Genomic DNA, 16,826 nt, shown 5'->3' with positions numbered 1-16,826 from the left:
ATAAATAAAATGGTAGTTTTCTTCATCAAAATATAAACCTTTGCTCTTCAAAAGACAATGTCAAGAAAATAAAAAGGCAAACATTTGCAATGTATACATGTGACCAAGACTACTTTCCAGAATATATAAACTACACTTACAGCTCAATAAGAAAGAAAAACCAGTACAATAGAAAAAGTGGGCAAAGAAAATATACAAATAAGTAATAAGCATATGAGAAGATGCTCTACAGCATTAGTCGCCAGTAGTATATTAATAAAGCCATATTAATATACTACTACTTCTTACTTAAGTTAATAATGATAAAAATAAAGTTTTAAAATATCAAGTGTTAGCAAGGCTATGAAATAACTGAACCTCTCATACGTAGCTGGTGAGAATAAAAAATAGTATAACCACTTTAGAAAATAATTTGGCAGTTTCTTATTAAGTTAAATATATACTTTGTATATGGCTCAGCAATTCTAATTCTAGATTTTCCTCCAGATAAAACATAAAAATACATGTTCACACAAAACATATTAAACAAAACATATGTTCACATAAAATCTTGTCCATTAATGATCATAGCAGTTTTATATCCCATGCCATAGAATATTACTCAGAAATAAAAAGGAACAAACCATTGATACCTATAACAGAAAAGATGAACCTCAAAAGCATTATGTTGAGCAAAAAGGAAAAACACAAAAGAGTATATTCTCTATGATTGTCATTTATATAAAATTCTAGAACACAGGCAACACTCATTTATCTTATCAGAAAGCAGATCAGCAGTTGACTGGGGCTGAGAAAGAGAGTAATTTACTGCAAAGGGGCATGAGGCTACTTTCTGCAGTGATGGAAATTTTGACTACATGGGTGTATATATTTATCAAAATTCATTGAACTGTGCACTTAAAGTGGGTGCATATTATTACATGTAAATTATAATTCAACAAAGATGATGTTTCTCATAAAAGAAAAAAAATCTATAATAATAAAAGGGTAATATGCTAATTAGACTGGAAGTCTTCTGGACGTCATTCTGGACGTCCTTCCTGACAAAGCCAGGGCCGGAGGAAAGCCAGCTCAGGTCCCGGGAGCCTGTGGGCAGCCTGAGGAGGGAAGCCCGGGTCCCGGGTGCCAGAGGGAAGCCAGTGCCGGCAGCCGGGGGAAGGAAGGCCTACTATTGCTCACAGGCATGTAAGGCACAATTTATGCATGAATTTCGTGCATTGGGCCTCTAGTTAAAAATAAAAACACCTGGGCCCCATCATAGCAGGACTCATATGGGGCCCATAATCTGCATTTTAAACAAGCCCCATGGATAATTATGTTGCAGGTTGTTTCATTTATAGAAATAGTATTGGTTTCTAAGTACCCAACTCTTGGACAACAAATCAACCATGCAAGCAAAGAAAATTCAGAAGAAAAGTAAGTTTTTGTGTGCCCTCCTTCCATCCCTCAACTTTTACTCTAGCTGGAATACTGATCACTACCAAAGTATCCTACTGGGTGCTCTGTTCTCCCAACTGCTGGCTCAGCTGTGGATAAGCTTTCTTCACTCATTCTTTACAAAAGGAAGTTTGCTATGAAATTAAGTGGGAGAAAATAAAAATAAAAACACATTACAAGATGGAGGAGCATGTTGGGTTGGGGGGGCGGGGGTAGCCTAGGTCTGTGGTAGCTCCACTGGCTGGTGCTCTTTTACCAGGGAAAACTGTGCTCCATGGCAGGCAATTTTCAACAGAGCTCCCATCATTTGCAATGGATTTTTGACGAACAAGATCTGTTGATGGAATGCCAGAAGGACTTAATGTTTCTCTCAGAAGAAGAATACTGGAAATTACAAATATTTTTACAAATGTTTTACAAGCATTAGGTGAACATTTTAAATTAAGACAACAAGTTATTGCCACTGCTACAGTCTATTTCAAGATATTCTATGCCAGGTATTCTCTGAAAAGTATAGATCCTATATTAATGGCTCCTACATGTATGTTTTTGGCATCCAAAGTAGAGGAATTTGGAGTTGTCTCAAATATAAGACTGATTTCTGCTGCTACTTCTGTATTAAAAACTAGATTTTCATATGCCTTTCCAAATTTTCTTTTTTAAATTGTTTTATTACTTAAAGTATTACAAAGAGTATTATATATGTCTCCTTTTTTCCCCTTGACCTTCCCCTAGCCTCCCATACCCACCAGTGTCTTGTGTCCATTGGTTATGCTTATATGCATGCATACAAGTCCTCAAAGGAATTTTCTTATAGGATGAACCATATATTAGAATTTGAATTCTATATTTTAGAACTAATGGATTTTTGCTTGATAGTGTAACACCTTATAGACCTTTGCTCCAGTATGTGCAGGGTATAGGTCAAGAAGACATGTTGCTTCCCTTTGCATGGAGGATAGTGAATGATACCTACAGAATGGATTTTACCTACTGTATCTCCTTTCATGATAGCTTTAGCTTGTCTACATGTAGCCTGTGTTGTACAGCAGGAAGATACCAGATAGTAGTTTTCTGAGCTTTCTGTGGATATAGAGAAAATTTTAGAAATAATCAAGGTTATTTTAAAACTATATGAATTGTGAAAGAATTTTGATGAGAGAAAAGAGATGGCAACTATTCTTAGCAAGATGCCAAAACCCAAACCTCATCCGAACAGTGAAGGATAGCAGAATCCAAATGGAAGTCAGAATTCTAGCTACAGCCAATCTTAAAACATTCCTAAGAATTCCGAAGTGGACCCGTTGGAAATAAACCATTGGACAGATTTCAGTAATGTCTTCAATGGAACACAAGTAAATATGAATAGCTTGTTTCTATCAAGCATATTGGGAAGTGGCTTTATTTTTGCAAAATAAGTTTTTCATTATCTAATTTGATTCTAGTATATAAGTGACTAAAGGCACTTGATCATAAAAGTTTGGAAAGGTTCTAAGGGCACCTACAGACAGACATTTCAAAATTAATAGCTTTTGCCTAGTATAGTTTTTTCTTAATCTGGATAACAGTAATTGTAGTCTTTTATTAAGCCAGGAAACATGAAGCATAACTTGTTTAAAATTCTCTTTGGTCATTGAAGAACCAAAAAAAGGACGTAAAAAAGTGAAATATATGACGGTGCCTCCCCCTCCTTAAGTTAAATTTTAAAATGTATTTAAGAAATCAAATTCTACAAAATCTTGGAAGATTTTGGCAATGATGTTGATAATTTCAGGGTAATTAATCAAGTACCTATTGATTTTAAAGTATATTTTATTCAGTAGTTTTAGTATCTTGACATGGAAGATACTAGCCCAGCCTAGCAGAAAAGTGTAATCTGTATAGCATACTTTGACGTTTTTAAATTTTAAAAAGTTATATTAATTCTGTAACCATTTGAAATGCTGAGCAAACTTTAAAAAATCCTATGTGAAGTTATTTGCATTTGATTCACAGTTAAATCAGGCATTTAGAAAGATAATTGGATAAAACATAATATGGTTGAAATTTGGTAACATTTTAATGTTAATTTATACTCTACTGTGAAAAGGTTTTATATGACATACACACTCTAGTTTATTTTTATGCCTTAATGTGGATCCTGAGCCAGAAACACAATCAGGTTTCAGACCAGTTTGATACTGGCTATTCTTAATTCTTACATGAGCCTAGGACTTAAGACTAAATGTTATGTCAGTGGGACTGTGCTGTCTGTGGAACTTAATAAATTAATAATTTTCTTCAGACTTGAAGAAAGAATGATAAATAAAATTTAGAGTCATAGGATACTGATGTACAATTTAAGGATTAAAATTTTTATAAATCAATTGTGAACAATGAATTATGAAATTAAACATTGATTTCCTAGTATAAAACTACAAAAATAAAAGTATATTCTCTAGCTAAAAAAAAAAACAACCAAACACATAACAAGTGAAGAGAAACCAATATATTTTCAGAACACAGATCCCTTCCCATAAGGTCATTCAAGATGGGCTTGGCTGGCCAGGTCACTAGACACATGTTATCTATGGATATACCTACCCTGGGGAACAGCAGATAGCCAGGGAGCCTGACGGATACCTGTGTGGAGACAGAACAGTACTACAGTAGATATGCTAAGAGCACTCTTAGCCCAGAGGAAAGGGTCATTTCCCTGCCACATTAAACCTGGGTGCTCAGTTTCCATTCCTTAGCCTGTTCCTGCTGTCTGACATATCTCCAGGCCCCTATTCAGTCTATCCTTCTCAATTTCCATGGCCCAGCTTGAATAACACCTTCTCCTTATCAGGCCCCCATGGTCAAGCTCTCCTTCCCTGGAACTTGGCCTCAGAACTCTTACAGAAATTTAGATTTGTATTTTAGTCATCATGTGCATACCATATCTACTCTACCAGACTGTAATCTTGTTGATTATAGAAACTATGACTTATTATCTATGCTAGATGTAGCCTGCCTACTTCCTAGTACATTACTTCGAACTTGGTGGGTGTGTTGTGTACATTTATTGTAGAAATTAATGAATGATTCAGTTTATGCTGATTCATATCTCTGAGCTTTTGCTCACACTGTTCCCCTCTTCTGGAAAATCCTTCCCACTTCAAGTGTTATTTCCTCCAATAAGCGTCCCTAGATCCCTAGGCTGTTGGGATCCTATAGCACTTTGAGCATCTTCCTATCTTATCACTTATAACCACCGTTGTATATTAAAATTAAATATTGATTACCAGTTTGACCTACTTTACCATAAGCTTCAAGAAGTAAAAAAATTCATCCTAGTCATCCTTATTTTAGCCCAGTGTTGGGTAGTAGCATGCACTTTATAAATGTTTTTCAAACATTTATATAATCCCTCCAGAAGTTTCTGGAAGCATTAGCCCATGACACAGAGGCTCCGGTTTGTTTACTTTGTGTTCCTATTAGAGTGGGCAAAACTGTCCTGAGCTCCAATTCCCAGAGAAAACCCAGCATAAACAACCTTGCCATTCTAAGTTTCCTTTTGGCTGAATGAAGGAGTAGGACTAGGTGTTCTCTAGGGCCTCTTATAATCCCTTGATCCTTGTGTTCCAGGAATTCCCCAGCAGAATAGGTTGTTGAATACAAATGAGGCAAGTGTGGCCTCTCTTCCGAAGGTCTTTAAGATGACCCCCTGCCTCTGGGATGGCTGGACATAGGGAAAAGAATTCGTGACTCTTCAGAGTACCCATGATTCCTCTTTTTAAATATCTCTCTCTCTCTCTCTCTCTCCTTTTGCCACCTTCCCTTTTCCTCATTCTCCCAGCCTCTCTCTTTCCCCCCTTTTTCCTTATCTGCCTCTCTTCTCCTACCCATTCCACTGCACTTTCCCGGCACCTCTACTTCTGCCTCTCCCGCTTTCCCTTTCTCTCCAGATTTACTTTATCCATCTCAGTTCTCCTTCATTTATCCTGCGTCTCTACCCACTCTCTCCCTTGCCTCCCTCCTCTGCTGTCAGCCCTGCAGGAAGCCAAGACTCCTCACGACGCCTGGAGGTGGGAGGGTGAGTGGGTGGGCCCGGTGCAGCGGTCCCGCCCCTCGGTGCGTGTGTGAATGTGTGGTAGTGACGCGGCACAGGCGGCGGGGAGGGCGGCTGGGACGGCGGAGAGGGAAGCGAGCGGATCGCTGCGCGCCCTCCCGCTCCCTGCCGCCTGCCGAGGCGAAGGCAGGGCGCAGGCGGCGGCGGGCGGCATGGAGAGCCTGCTGGAGAATCCGGTGCGTGCCGTGCTCTACCTTAAGGAGCTCACGGCCATCGTGCAGAACCAGCAGAGCCTCATCCACACCCAGCGCCAGCGTATTGATGAGCTGGAGCGGCGGCTGGATGAGCTAAGCGCCGAGAACCGCAGCCTGTGGGAACACCAGCAGCTGCTGCAAGCCCAGCCTCCGCCCGGGCTCGTTCCTCCGTCCCCAGCCCCGCTGCCCGCTATCCCAGTCACCGCCGCCACCGCCACTGCTGTCGCCCAGGAACCGCTCCAGAACCACGGACAGCTCCCGCCCACCTCGCCACAGACTGTACCGGAGCAGCCACCGATTCAGCACCACGGACAGTTCCTGGTGCATCCCTCACCGGGCCACAGCGGCAGGGCGCACGCACCCCAGTCGCCCCACCAGCAGACAGGGGCGCCAGGGGCCGTCGCCAACAAGGAGAAGGAGCGTCCCCCGAGTTGTTGCGCTGCCGCTGGAACCCTCCTTCAGCACAAATCCCCCGCTGCCCTCAGCAAGGGCGTCCTGAGCAGGAGACCTGAGTGAGTGGGGAAGAGGGTTTGCGGACAGTTGAGGTGGGAGAAAGGGAAGCAAATGGGTATGAGGAAGAGCCAAGGGGGAAATGGGCGCACTTAAGAATCTGAAGGACTAAGGTAACGTGAAGTGAAGGGGCGAGAAGATGCCTGAGGGTAGAAGTGTGTCAAGGAGATTTGGGGAAAAGGAGGAAATGATATCAGTGTTTGAGAGGGTTTGGGGGTTGTTGGAGAAAAGGGGAATATCCAAACCATCATTGGGGGCAAAGAAGAAAGAAATTTGGTTTAAGTGATTGGGGATGTTGAAAACTAGCAGTTCTTAACGGGGACAAGATTGAGAGAAAGTTGGGGTGGAGATTAAACTGAAGAAAAGAGAACAGTTGGAGAATGTATTTAAGTTAGAAAAATCTTAGAAGAGAGTTTGAGTGGTAAAATTATTTCAATAATAGTAAGATATGAAAAAGATGGAGGCTTGGCAAACAGGCATGTTAAGGGCATTAAAAAGGCTAGGGTCCAGGAAGAGTAGACTTGGGTCTGAGGGAATTCAGGAGGCAGAGGATAAAGCAGGAATGATGTAAAAAGTCGGGGGGGGGGAGCTGTAGATAGAAGATGAGCTGGCTCTTTAATTGATGCAGTGGGAATCAAAGCCAGGAGTGGCTCATTTGGGGAATCTTACGCTGCTCTGACCTGAGTGACTGCCTTTCTTATGAATCCCCACAGAACTAAAGGGGTGCAAGGTAACAACCCACCAAGCTAATGGAGGACTGAGTTATAGTATGAGGACTCAGTCTGGTTATAGCTTTCCCTCTGACTCAAAGAGGATTTCTGTGCAGGGTGGTTGGCAGTCGTACAAAGGGAACAATGATGAGAGAGACAGTTGCCAAACGGAGTTGGTATTTCAGTGTAATTCCTGTTTAAATCTCTCTGTTAGGTCTAGTGACTGCCAACCTTCTTTCCCTTTGGATTTTTGGTGATAACTGAAATCTCATGTTGAGTTGTGAGAGAAATAGTAACCCCCCACGAGGGACTCTAGGACCTTGAGCTCTTTCTTCACACACAATATCCATAAACTAGGAATATGGAAAGAAGAGATGAAAGGGGACTGGAATATTCTCCCCTGAGTATTGAGAAAGCTGTGATCATGTCAGTTTCCTTTCTCTGATTAGAGGTGATGGGATAGCTGCATGGAAGAACAGCTCTGGGGAAATCAGCACCTGGTCAGCACCTGATCCTGACAATGATGACGCTAACGGAATTGATTAGGGGAAAGAGGGAAAAGAGCCAAGAATCTCATCTTCATCCAGTCTTGGTGTGCTTTAGATCTGGGGATACTTGTGAAGATTTTTATATATTTCTTAAAAACCCATGTTCTCCTCACATCTACTGTAGGTTAGAGAAGTTGTGTCAGGACATGTTAGCTCACAGGGTAGATTTGACCAAAACCATGAGACTTAAGGGGGAAAGGTCTAGGCCAGTGATGGCGAACCTTTTGAGCTCGGCGTGTCAGCATTTTGAAAAACCCTAACTTAACTCTGGTGCCGTGTCACATATAGAAATTTTTTGATATTTGCAACCATAGTAAAACAAAGACTTATATTTTTGATATTTATTTTATATATTTAAATGCCATTTAACAAAAAAAAAATCAACCAAAAAAATGAGTTCGCGTGTCACCTCTGACACGCGTGTCATAGGTTCGCCATCACTGGTCTAGGACCATCTGAGTTGGCTGACCTAAAGCATTGATTTGAGCCCCCAAGAAGATGGTTTTCTTAGCTCCCTCAGTGGTCCAATTGCCCACCCTTCGGTTTCATTGTTTTCTTTCCTTATCTAGCGTAAAAAGCAGAAAGTCAGTTTTCCCTCATGCTCATAGCTAGTTAAAAGGCCCATGATACTATGTGGCTTTCTCACCAAATAGGGAGATAAAAACGATTTCATTCCCTTTTCCTGAGGGCAGCCATGGCTTCATAAAAATGATGGTTCTTCACCTGATTCCTTTCCTCTTGTTCTTTATTGTCTCTTTCTCTTCCACTGCACCCCACATTGTTTGCATCCCTTCAGGATACTATGTGGGCCAGAGAGGTTGAGAAAAGATCCTTTTTCTTGAATAATAACTTTGCTGTGGCCCCCAAAGTGGCTTAGAGAGCCCCAACTCTCCTGCCCAGGTGCTCTTGCTGGGAATTCAGGGGTTTGGGAATCATCTGGATTCCATCCAGCCTCATATGGCAAAACTGGAGAGGAAACATCGTTTTTCCTTCTCCCTTGTCCTGCTTCTGCTTCCCAGGAAAGCAGAACAAAAATAAGAAATAATTAGAGTGGTGGAAGAGAGTAGAGATTGTTGGAAATCTCTCACGTAGGAAGTTGTGCCAGGCACTAAAAGGTTGATATCACTGGTAGCTCCTTCATTTATCCAGATCCTCCAGCTTTTTCTCCTGCTCCCCAAGTCTGAACACCAAGAGACTTAGAGAGCTTGGGTATGGACATGCACGGCTCACCTCCTTCCCAAGGCACTCTCTCTTCCATAGATGTGAAATGTTGGCTTGCCGGATGCCTTTGGACCACTCATTTCTCCCCACTGTTTTGCTTCAACCCAAATTTCCCCCACAGGACTTCAGGAAGGGATTATCTTTGTTGACTAGATCTTTGGCCTCAGCCTGCTCTCTACCCATGACACCCTCCTTGTATGTCCGTCCTCCTCTCCATACCTCTCAATGGTGCAGAGCTAGATGCAGCCAGCAGGCAGGGAGATATCTCCATGGATAGAGTTAGGGGAGGAGAAGAGCAGAGCCAGCAGCTCTCTCCCCAATATTTCTCCTAGGGAACTCCCTGCTGAATCAGTTCTCTACTGGGGGTGCTGAAGTAGAGGAAGAGATGACAGAGGGAGGGTGTCTTTGGATTGTAATTTTGCTGAACTCTTTTCTAATTTCATACTTTCCCTTCCCTGGCCTCATTATAGTGAAAATGAGGCCCTGGTGAGGTTGCTGAAGGGTAGGGGAGGGTTATGAGGGGCCAAGCACTGTGTTAGATGCGTTATCTCATCATACAGTTGTCTCTTATCCACAGAACTCCTCTTCCTGCCCAAATCCAGGAGAAGCAGGAGCCCTAGGGAACCTGGGACTGGGAAATAATGGATTGTTTAATTGTCATCAGATCTGCATTAATATGCAGCTTGGCCTCGCTCCCTCTTTCAGCTGAGGGAGATAAAATAATGGTGGCCTTGGAAATTAGGCCAAGGAAGTGATATTATGGAGATAAGTGATTGCAGAGACATCATGGAAGAAGAGACTTGAGGGGTTAAAATTCTTTCTTTGCATGTTTCCTGGCTCTTGCTACGCTTCAGCCCCCACTGCTTTTGCCTCTTAATGAAAGCAGCAATCTTAGCTTCCTCCTCTTTATTTTTTCAATCAAGGCTCACTACATCTACAGAATTGATTATGCTCTTCCTGGCTGAAACCAGAGCCTCAGCCTGACCTGGCAAAGTCTCCTCCTTGCCATGGAAGCATAGGGCCCTGCTTGAAGCTACTGGCTTCAGTATGACCACAGTTTCTCTGTTTGAGCACAGGTTTGCCCAGCCATCCAGCTATGCATTTAGAGCACCTGGACCCCAGGGCTTGCCAACATACCCAAGCCCATGGGCAGAGGATTTTTGGAGGCTAGGTAAGATCCTTGCATTATAATTCAAATTTAGCTCCTACCCCAAACTCCCCACCTGCAAGTGGCCATGAAGTCTGAATGGCTCAGTAGCGCCTGTCCTCTTTTCTCTTCCTTCCTCCTTAGTCTTTTTTCTATACACTTCTTCCTCACTATCCGCCCTTTCTCTCTTTTTTTCTTCTTTCTTCCCCCTTTCTTCCTGCCCCTCACACACTTTCTCTCTCCCATATTTTTTTCTTTCTATATTTTGCTTCTACTTAAGCTGCATAGGGAAGTCTCCCCCTCTCCACTCCCATCCTCTCAGCATAAAATAAATATTGGGTCATCTTTTGAGTTCTTATACCGACTGGAGGCTGGAGGCTGGTTAGAAGATCATTGGAAGTGCTTTTTACCCTGTTATCTAAGGTGCTGGTTGGAGTAGGTGTCTCTGTTTGGAGGTGCAACTCATGACCAACCCATCCTGAGAGCTATTAAAAGAGTATGAAGGTCTGTCAGTCAGTCAACTCTGTTTTATCAATTGTCCAGTTAATTCAAAACCCTGCATTCTGTGCTGTGGAAAGAGGAAATAAGCAAACAGTTGTGGTTCAACATGCAGGAGACACATATCTGGAAACCTCCAAACAAGTGTAAGCAGATTGCAGCTGCCTAGAGCTACCCTCTATCAGAACAGAATGGTGAAAGGGGTGAGCATACAAATCACATTCAGAGTCCAGAGAGAAGGTTTTATTGGTTGGACTCAAGGGTTTGTGTTAGGAACGGTAAGAGTCAAAGCTAGCTGGATGGAGGACAGGGCCCAGAAGATTCAGTGCATGGAATCACTACCGCATCTGCATATATCCTGTCTTCTGATGACATAGTTCCCCACTACCCTAATCCCCTCCCTCCAGGCAAAACCCTATCCACAGGGTAAGGAAAGCCCTGGGACTCGGGATCCTTGTCTATCGCATGACAGAAGGCCTGGTTGCTGAGGCCAATGCTCACCAACCTGCCTATCCCCCTTCTCTTCCTCTGTCTGCTGCAAGGAGAGGACTTGTAGCTGGTAAGCTGGAAAATGGGGCCAGCATGAAGGCTCACTGAGAGGAGGGAGTGTGTGGCTTTTTGCTCACTGGAAGCTGACATGGAGTGGGCACTTGTAAAGATTTTCTGTCCCCCTCCTTTCCAATGGCCCAGACTGCTACGCTTCCTTCCCATTCAGCCAAAAAGAACACAATTCAAGAGAAACAAGTCTCCCTGCCTTCTGGGAAATGCTGATGGCCTTTCTCCTCCTCACCAGCCCCCTTTGCCTTGCTCTACCCCTGCTCTTTCCTTCCTTACTCCTGAGCCCTTCCCAGACCCACATAGTCAACACCATAGGGCTTCACAGTGGCAGCCTGGAGCATTTTCCCGTTGGCCCAAAACCAAGCAAGAGGAGCAGCAGTTGGTGCTGCTGATTCAGCAAATATCTGTGCAGCCTGAGTTTCAAAGGTCACTCATGAAAAAAGGTAGATGGGGTCAGGTCTGGGTGGAGAACCAATGAAAGGGAGGGTGATATGAAAAGGAAGGGGGGAGCTGGGACAAATAGCTCCACTCATGATCTGAAAAGAGATTCGGATCCTGAATTTACATCCTATGTAAAGATTTTCAGACAGACTGGCTTTGTTGGGAAACTTAAATATTTTTCATGGGGGCCCAAACATACCCTCAGTGACCGGGACACAGGGCAGCAGCAGCTTAGTATGGGGTTTCTTAGTAAGAGTTTCTGGGGACTCTGATGGCACCTCGCAGGTCCCCAGACACAAGGCCATCTGGCAGCTTTCCAAGGCTTTGGGCACTGCAGCTCATTCCTCCTCTGCAGGTTCCCACAGGGGCTGCAAAGGGCTTCTTGTTTCAACAGAGGGAGAGGTAGTCATCTCCATTTCGTGCAATGAGGAAATAACAACCAAACGAAAAAGGATCAGGAGTGAGGGAGAAATTAGATTTTTCAGGCTGAAAGGAAAACCAGAGAATCACAGAATCGTCAAGATCTAGGGCAGTGGTTGGCAAAACTGCGGCTCACGAGCCACATGCGGTTCTTTGGCCCCTTCAGTGTGGCTCTTCCTAAGCCTTAGGAGTACCCTAATTAAGTTAATAACAATGTACCTATCTATATAGTTTAAGTTTAAAAAATTTGGCTCTCAAAAGAAATTTCAATCGTTGTACTGTTGATATTTGGCTCTATTGACTAATGAGTTTGCCGACCACAGATCTAGGGGATGAAGAACATGAGCTTTGGAGTCAGGCAAAGCTAAGTATGAATCCTTCTCTCCTACTACCAGCGTGAGACCCTACATTCATTACTTACCTTCTTTGAGCCTGTTTCCTCATTTATAAAATGAGAAGTAGTATGTGCTTTGAAGGGTTGTTGTAAAGTTTAAAAGTTAAATAGTATCAGTTTCTTAATATTGTTCTGGGCACATAGTAAGTGCTCAATACATTGTAGTATTTCTAGAGATAGAGAACCCAGGGCCCAGGACTCATCCACAGTCAGACCATAGTTACAGACTGGGATCCAGGCAGGATTCCCTCCCTTCTTACAGGCCAGCTATCCCATCTGCCCTTATCCCATCTGCCCTTTCCCCATCTGCCCTTCTACCTCTGGACAATGTGCACCCAAGCGATTCTAGATACATGAATGTAGAGCTTACACTGAAATGCAGCCAGGCAGGCCAAATCCACCATCCATTAGTGATCTGTGTTGAAGGCTCACAATTTGATAGCTGAGAAATGTTTCCTTAAGCCCAACTTAAATCTCATCTGTTGTATTTGGGGATTTGTACTTAAGGTCATTGAAAGGATCTGAGTTATCACCCAATGCCCCATGGTAATAAGGATGATCACCCATTTTCTAAATGTAGAAACTACAGTCTCATCGAGTATACAGACGTACGAAGGACAGAAGGGAGGGTAGGAACAATGGGGCCTGAACCAGGAGACTGCCTCCCACCTGAAATGAATGAAAACTATATCCACTCCAAATTCTTCCAGCCCGGGGATGGAAGGGTAGACCTGCTCTTTTCAGGACTCTGAGGTCAGAAAGCTGAAAAGAATAGCAGGATGAACCGAGGAAAGGAGAGGCCTGGTGTGTTGTTGTGGGTTTTTTTGGCGGTGGATGGGGGAAGTAGAGGTTAGGGGAGGATTCTGCTTTATCTGGTCAAGCATAGAACGTAAAAGAGTTTCTTCTCGAGAAAGACTTTCTTAGATGAAATACCTCCTAGGAAAAACAAAACAACTGGAAAAGTAGAGACGGTGGGCTTCTAAAATTCTCTCCCAGGGTGGTTGTGGCTGTGAGGCCACCATAGGCAAAGGCTGCTGCTGCTGCTGGGGTGTGTGTGTGTGTGCGCGCTGTTTTGCTGTTGCTCTTTGTTTGGAAGATCCCATCTGGGAGGGTTATGTAACACTGCAAGACTGATGTATGCACTGAATGGTGCCTCTTGTCTTCAGCAAGTGGGCAGGCTACTGTGGACAGAGAGCACGCAGGCCTGTCCAACTCCCTGCCCACTTTCTGTACTGGCATCAGGCCATTCCCTCTAAGCCATAGCTACAGGGGATGGAGGGCTTTAGAAAATGGAATAGGGTCCCTCAGCCTCTCTGAGGAGTCAGGTGAATGTCAGAGCTAGAAAGGTCCTATTAAAGGTCATTTGATCCAAACTTCTCGGCCCAAGATACAAGTGACTGGTGCTTCCAAACTAGTTAGTGGCAGAACTCTTCATCAGATATTCCACAATTAGGGATTCCTTGGTACTTCAAGGTTATCCCCTTGTTAAAATGTAAACTCTCTGAGGACAGGAGAAGAACAACACAGTTAGCTATATCAGCCTTTTACACTTCAGCATGAAAGAGTGTATTTGAGCCATGTCTGAGAACAGGTTTGATAAGGGAGGAGGTTGCCATGGTTGACTAAGGGCCAGGTCAAGAGGCTCAGAAGGAGTTGAAGGGCCCATGAAGGGGGCTGTCCAGAACTTACATGATCTTTATCACTGCTATATTTTGCATGGAGTTGGAACTGCCTTGCCTGGACCTGGCAAGCAAAGGGGAGGGAACTGGGCACTCCCTCATGGGCTTGTCTTGGAAAAGTAATTATCTGAGCCATAGAAGGGATACTGTTCCAATGAGCTTCATGTATAAAGTCATAAGGCAGGAATTTAAGGAGCACCTGGTGCTTGGTAACCTCTTTTGATTCTCTCTAGCATCTTAAAATAATATTTTGGAAGGAAAAATTTCACACAACTCTATTGGGGTTAGCTATGGAGCAGGAAGATGTGGGCAGGAAGGACTAGCAGACAGTAGAGGCTGGTGTTGCATAGGCCTGAAGAGAATGGGGGATGAGAGGCTAAGTCAACATCTAGGAGGTATTTGATAAACACTGCTTGAATGAATAAACTCTTAGTGTGTAGGGCTCAGGCAAGCTCATAGGTGGTTGAGTGGAGGGAGAGAGGTCAGCTGGAGGGAGGCCCCACTGGGCAAATAAGTTGTGCTTAGGCCCAATAGCAGTTTCTGCAGCTGAGCATGTGTGAAAAGCTGGATCTGAGGCTCTTAAGGATGTTTGGGGAGTGACGGGGACATGGGTGCTCCTCCCAGCTAACAATGCTATCCGTGTGAGCCCTCCTCTCTTTCTGTGTCTGCTGCTGACAAGTCCAGTCCTCAGCCTGGGAAGCTGCATTATTAAGCATGACAAAGCACTTGAGCGTTTCATCTCAGACACACACACACACACCCACACACACACACGGCCTCGTCAGCAGGTTGAACTAGAAATGTGTAATGGGTCTAGGATAATGGGAGGGAAAGGAAGCTTAAATTGTGGCCATGTCTCTAGGTAGAAAGAGACGGAGAGTGAGCTGGATACTGGGATCACCCTTTGGCCTGGAAACGCAGCAAAAACCAACACCCAGGCTCTATCGAGGACTTTCCTTCCTATTTCTGCATCAGGCAGCGTCAGGTCTGTTCAGGGAAATGTTAGGGCACTGACGGGGGGGGGGGGGGGGGTGGAGGGGTAAGTGGGGGTGTGTATGGTATGGATGTGTGTGTGGGACTGAGTGGATACAGCTGCGCATGGGTGAGTGTATTACTGACTTGGGCTGGGGGAGACTGACGTCACCCACACCATGCAGAAGATGTGTGGGCCTCACAGCAAAGCTCAGCGGAGGTCTTCTTCCTGCCTCCCCATGACACCCTGGTCTGTCACCCTGTCAGGGCTCGGGGTTCCTTCTTCTTTCTCTCTTGGCTGGCCAGTTCCTTCTGGGTCTTTTCCTCTACAAAATGGGGTGAGTCTACAGTGCCTGGCTCTAGGCTTTCTCTGTCTCAAGGGAGCCTGGGGATCAGGGGATTTGCAGTCTCTGGAGGCTGTAAGCTCCTGGGAAGAAGGCTATCTGGAGGGTGGATGGGTGCAGGGGTGGGCGTCTGGGACTCTCTATTGAGCTATTATATTTGGAAGCTCATTAACCCGGCAGCAGGGAGATGCCGGAGATGCAGGGAAGGCTGCAGTGTGGGGTTTCCCTGCACCTGATTTGGCCTAGCTGTGGCCATGGCCTTGCACCACATGACCTCTCAGGGATCTGGATAAGTCAGGTCAAACCACTGTCTCCCTGCCTACAATGAGGAATGCACCCCACATACCAGGCAGAGAGGCAAGGTAATTCCATAATTTCTTGATAAATGATTTGAATCGACCACGCTAATTCATTCAACCCATCAACTCAACACAATGATTATTTAAAAACAGCAACAGCAACAAAAACTCTACAAAGTAGTTGGGAACCCCTTGCATGCATCCAGTTTCAGTGATTCCTGTGCACAGCCTGGGCTTTACAAACAGATGCCCAGAATGCTTCCAAAGTGGCTATTTGCCATCTTTGACATTCTCAGAGCTACTTAACTCATAAGATCCCATCAGGGAAGGCCAGAGGGAATTCCACGGACAGGTAAGGGGAACACTTTCCTTCCAAGCCGCTGGTCTCCACCAAGAAGCCAGGACTCCTGAGTTCTGTGCCCACCTTCACAGAAGCCAAGTGTAAGTTTGGAGCAACCCCCTCCCTTTCTCTAGGCCAATAGGAACAATCACTTTTTGCCCCTCTCTCCCCTCAGCTGACCAAGTCTGTGGCAAAGCAGAGCTCTTTAGAGGTTGCTGCAGCACGAAGGGCCCAGCCTAGATGTGAAAAGTGATTTCCAAATGAGAAGAGCCTTAGGAAGGGAGCTCAGGATGGGGGACCAAGAGAGAAAGAGAGAGAGAGAGAGAGAGAGAGAGAGAGAGAGAGAGAGAGAGAGGAAACAGACACCTGCGGGCTCTAAGTATGGCGGCCTTGCAGGTCTGCAAGGATGACGTGAATTCTGCAGGGCCTTCCAGCTCTACATACCCCAGGAATTTCCACTGGGCTCCTTCAGGTCATTACTACTGAAAATCCGGGAGCAGCTGGAAGGTAGAGATTAGGTCCAACCCTCTCCCCACCTGGGGTCCCCTCTCCCGCCTCCGCCCGCAATCTCGCTCCGAAAGCCTGGGGAAAGCCCTTCCTCCTCCCTGTCCCGGGGGCTTCTCGGTGGGAGGGAACGCGGAGCCAGGCTGGCTGCTGCGTGGGCGGCCGGAGCTGCTGACACGCAGAATGGAATCTCCCAGCCCACGCACTCCTCCGCCAGCCCCGCGCGGCGGGCCCACGCCCCACCGGGTGAGGCGGTGCTGAGTCACACACAGGGAAAGCGCAGCCTTGGTTCCGTCCAGGCCCTCCACCCCCACCCTGAGAAAAACTTGAAGTCGTAGTCTGTTACCCGAGTCTAACAAAAGATAAAGGAGGAGTGTACAAGGTACCTCCAGTCCCGTAAGTTCCTGCCAACACCCGCAACCACCCCCGTCTCATGAGTTTTGGACAAAAAACGCGTGTGGTCTCGAGGTTAGTTTCAGGAGAAGGCGCTGGTTCTAGTGTCTTCGATCGGGAGTTA

General features: G+C 45.1%; 1 protein-coding gene and 1 pseudogene across 1 annotated transcript in view; both read left to right on the top strand.

Moving 5' to 3' along the window:
• Positions 1-1,832: 1,832 nt before the first annotated feature.
• Positions 1,833-2,711, top strand: LOC102431590 (annotated as a pseudogene).
• A 2,971-nt stretch (positions 2,712-5,682) lies between these two features.
• IQSEC3 (IQ motif and Sec7 domain 3) overlaps positions 5,683-16,826 on the top strand; it is a 71,112-nt gene continuing 59,968 nt past the window's right edge. Inside the window, exon 1 of the mRNA XM_006092136.3 lies at positions 5,683-6,236. Within this exon, the coding sequence (XP_006092198.1) occupies positions 5,683-6,236 (554 nt within the window). The remainder of the gene's footprint in view (positions 6,237-16,826) is intronic.

This window comes from Myotis lucifugus, unplaced genomic scaffold (genome assembly GCF_000147115.1).
Source record: "Myotis lucifugus unplaced genomic scaffold, Myoluc2.0 scaffold_98, whole genome shotgun sequence".
NCBI classification, from domain to species: Eukaryota; Metazoa; Chordata; class Mammalia; order Chiroptera; family Vespertilionidae; genus Myotis; species Myotis lucifugus.
This window is presented reverse-complemented; position numbering and strand designations above follow the sequence as displayed.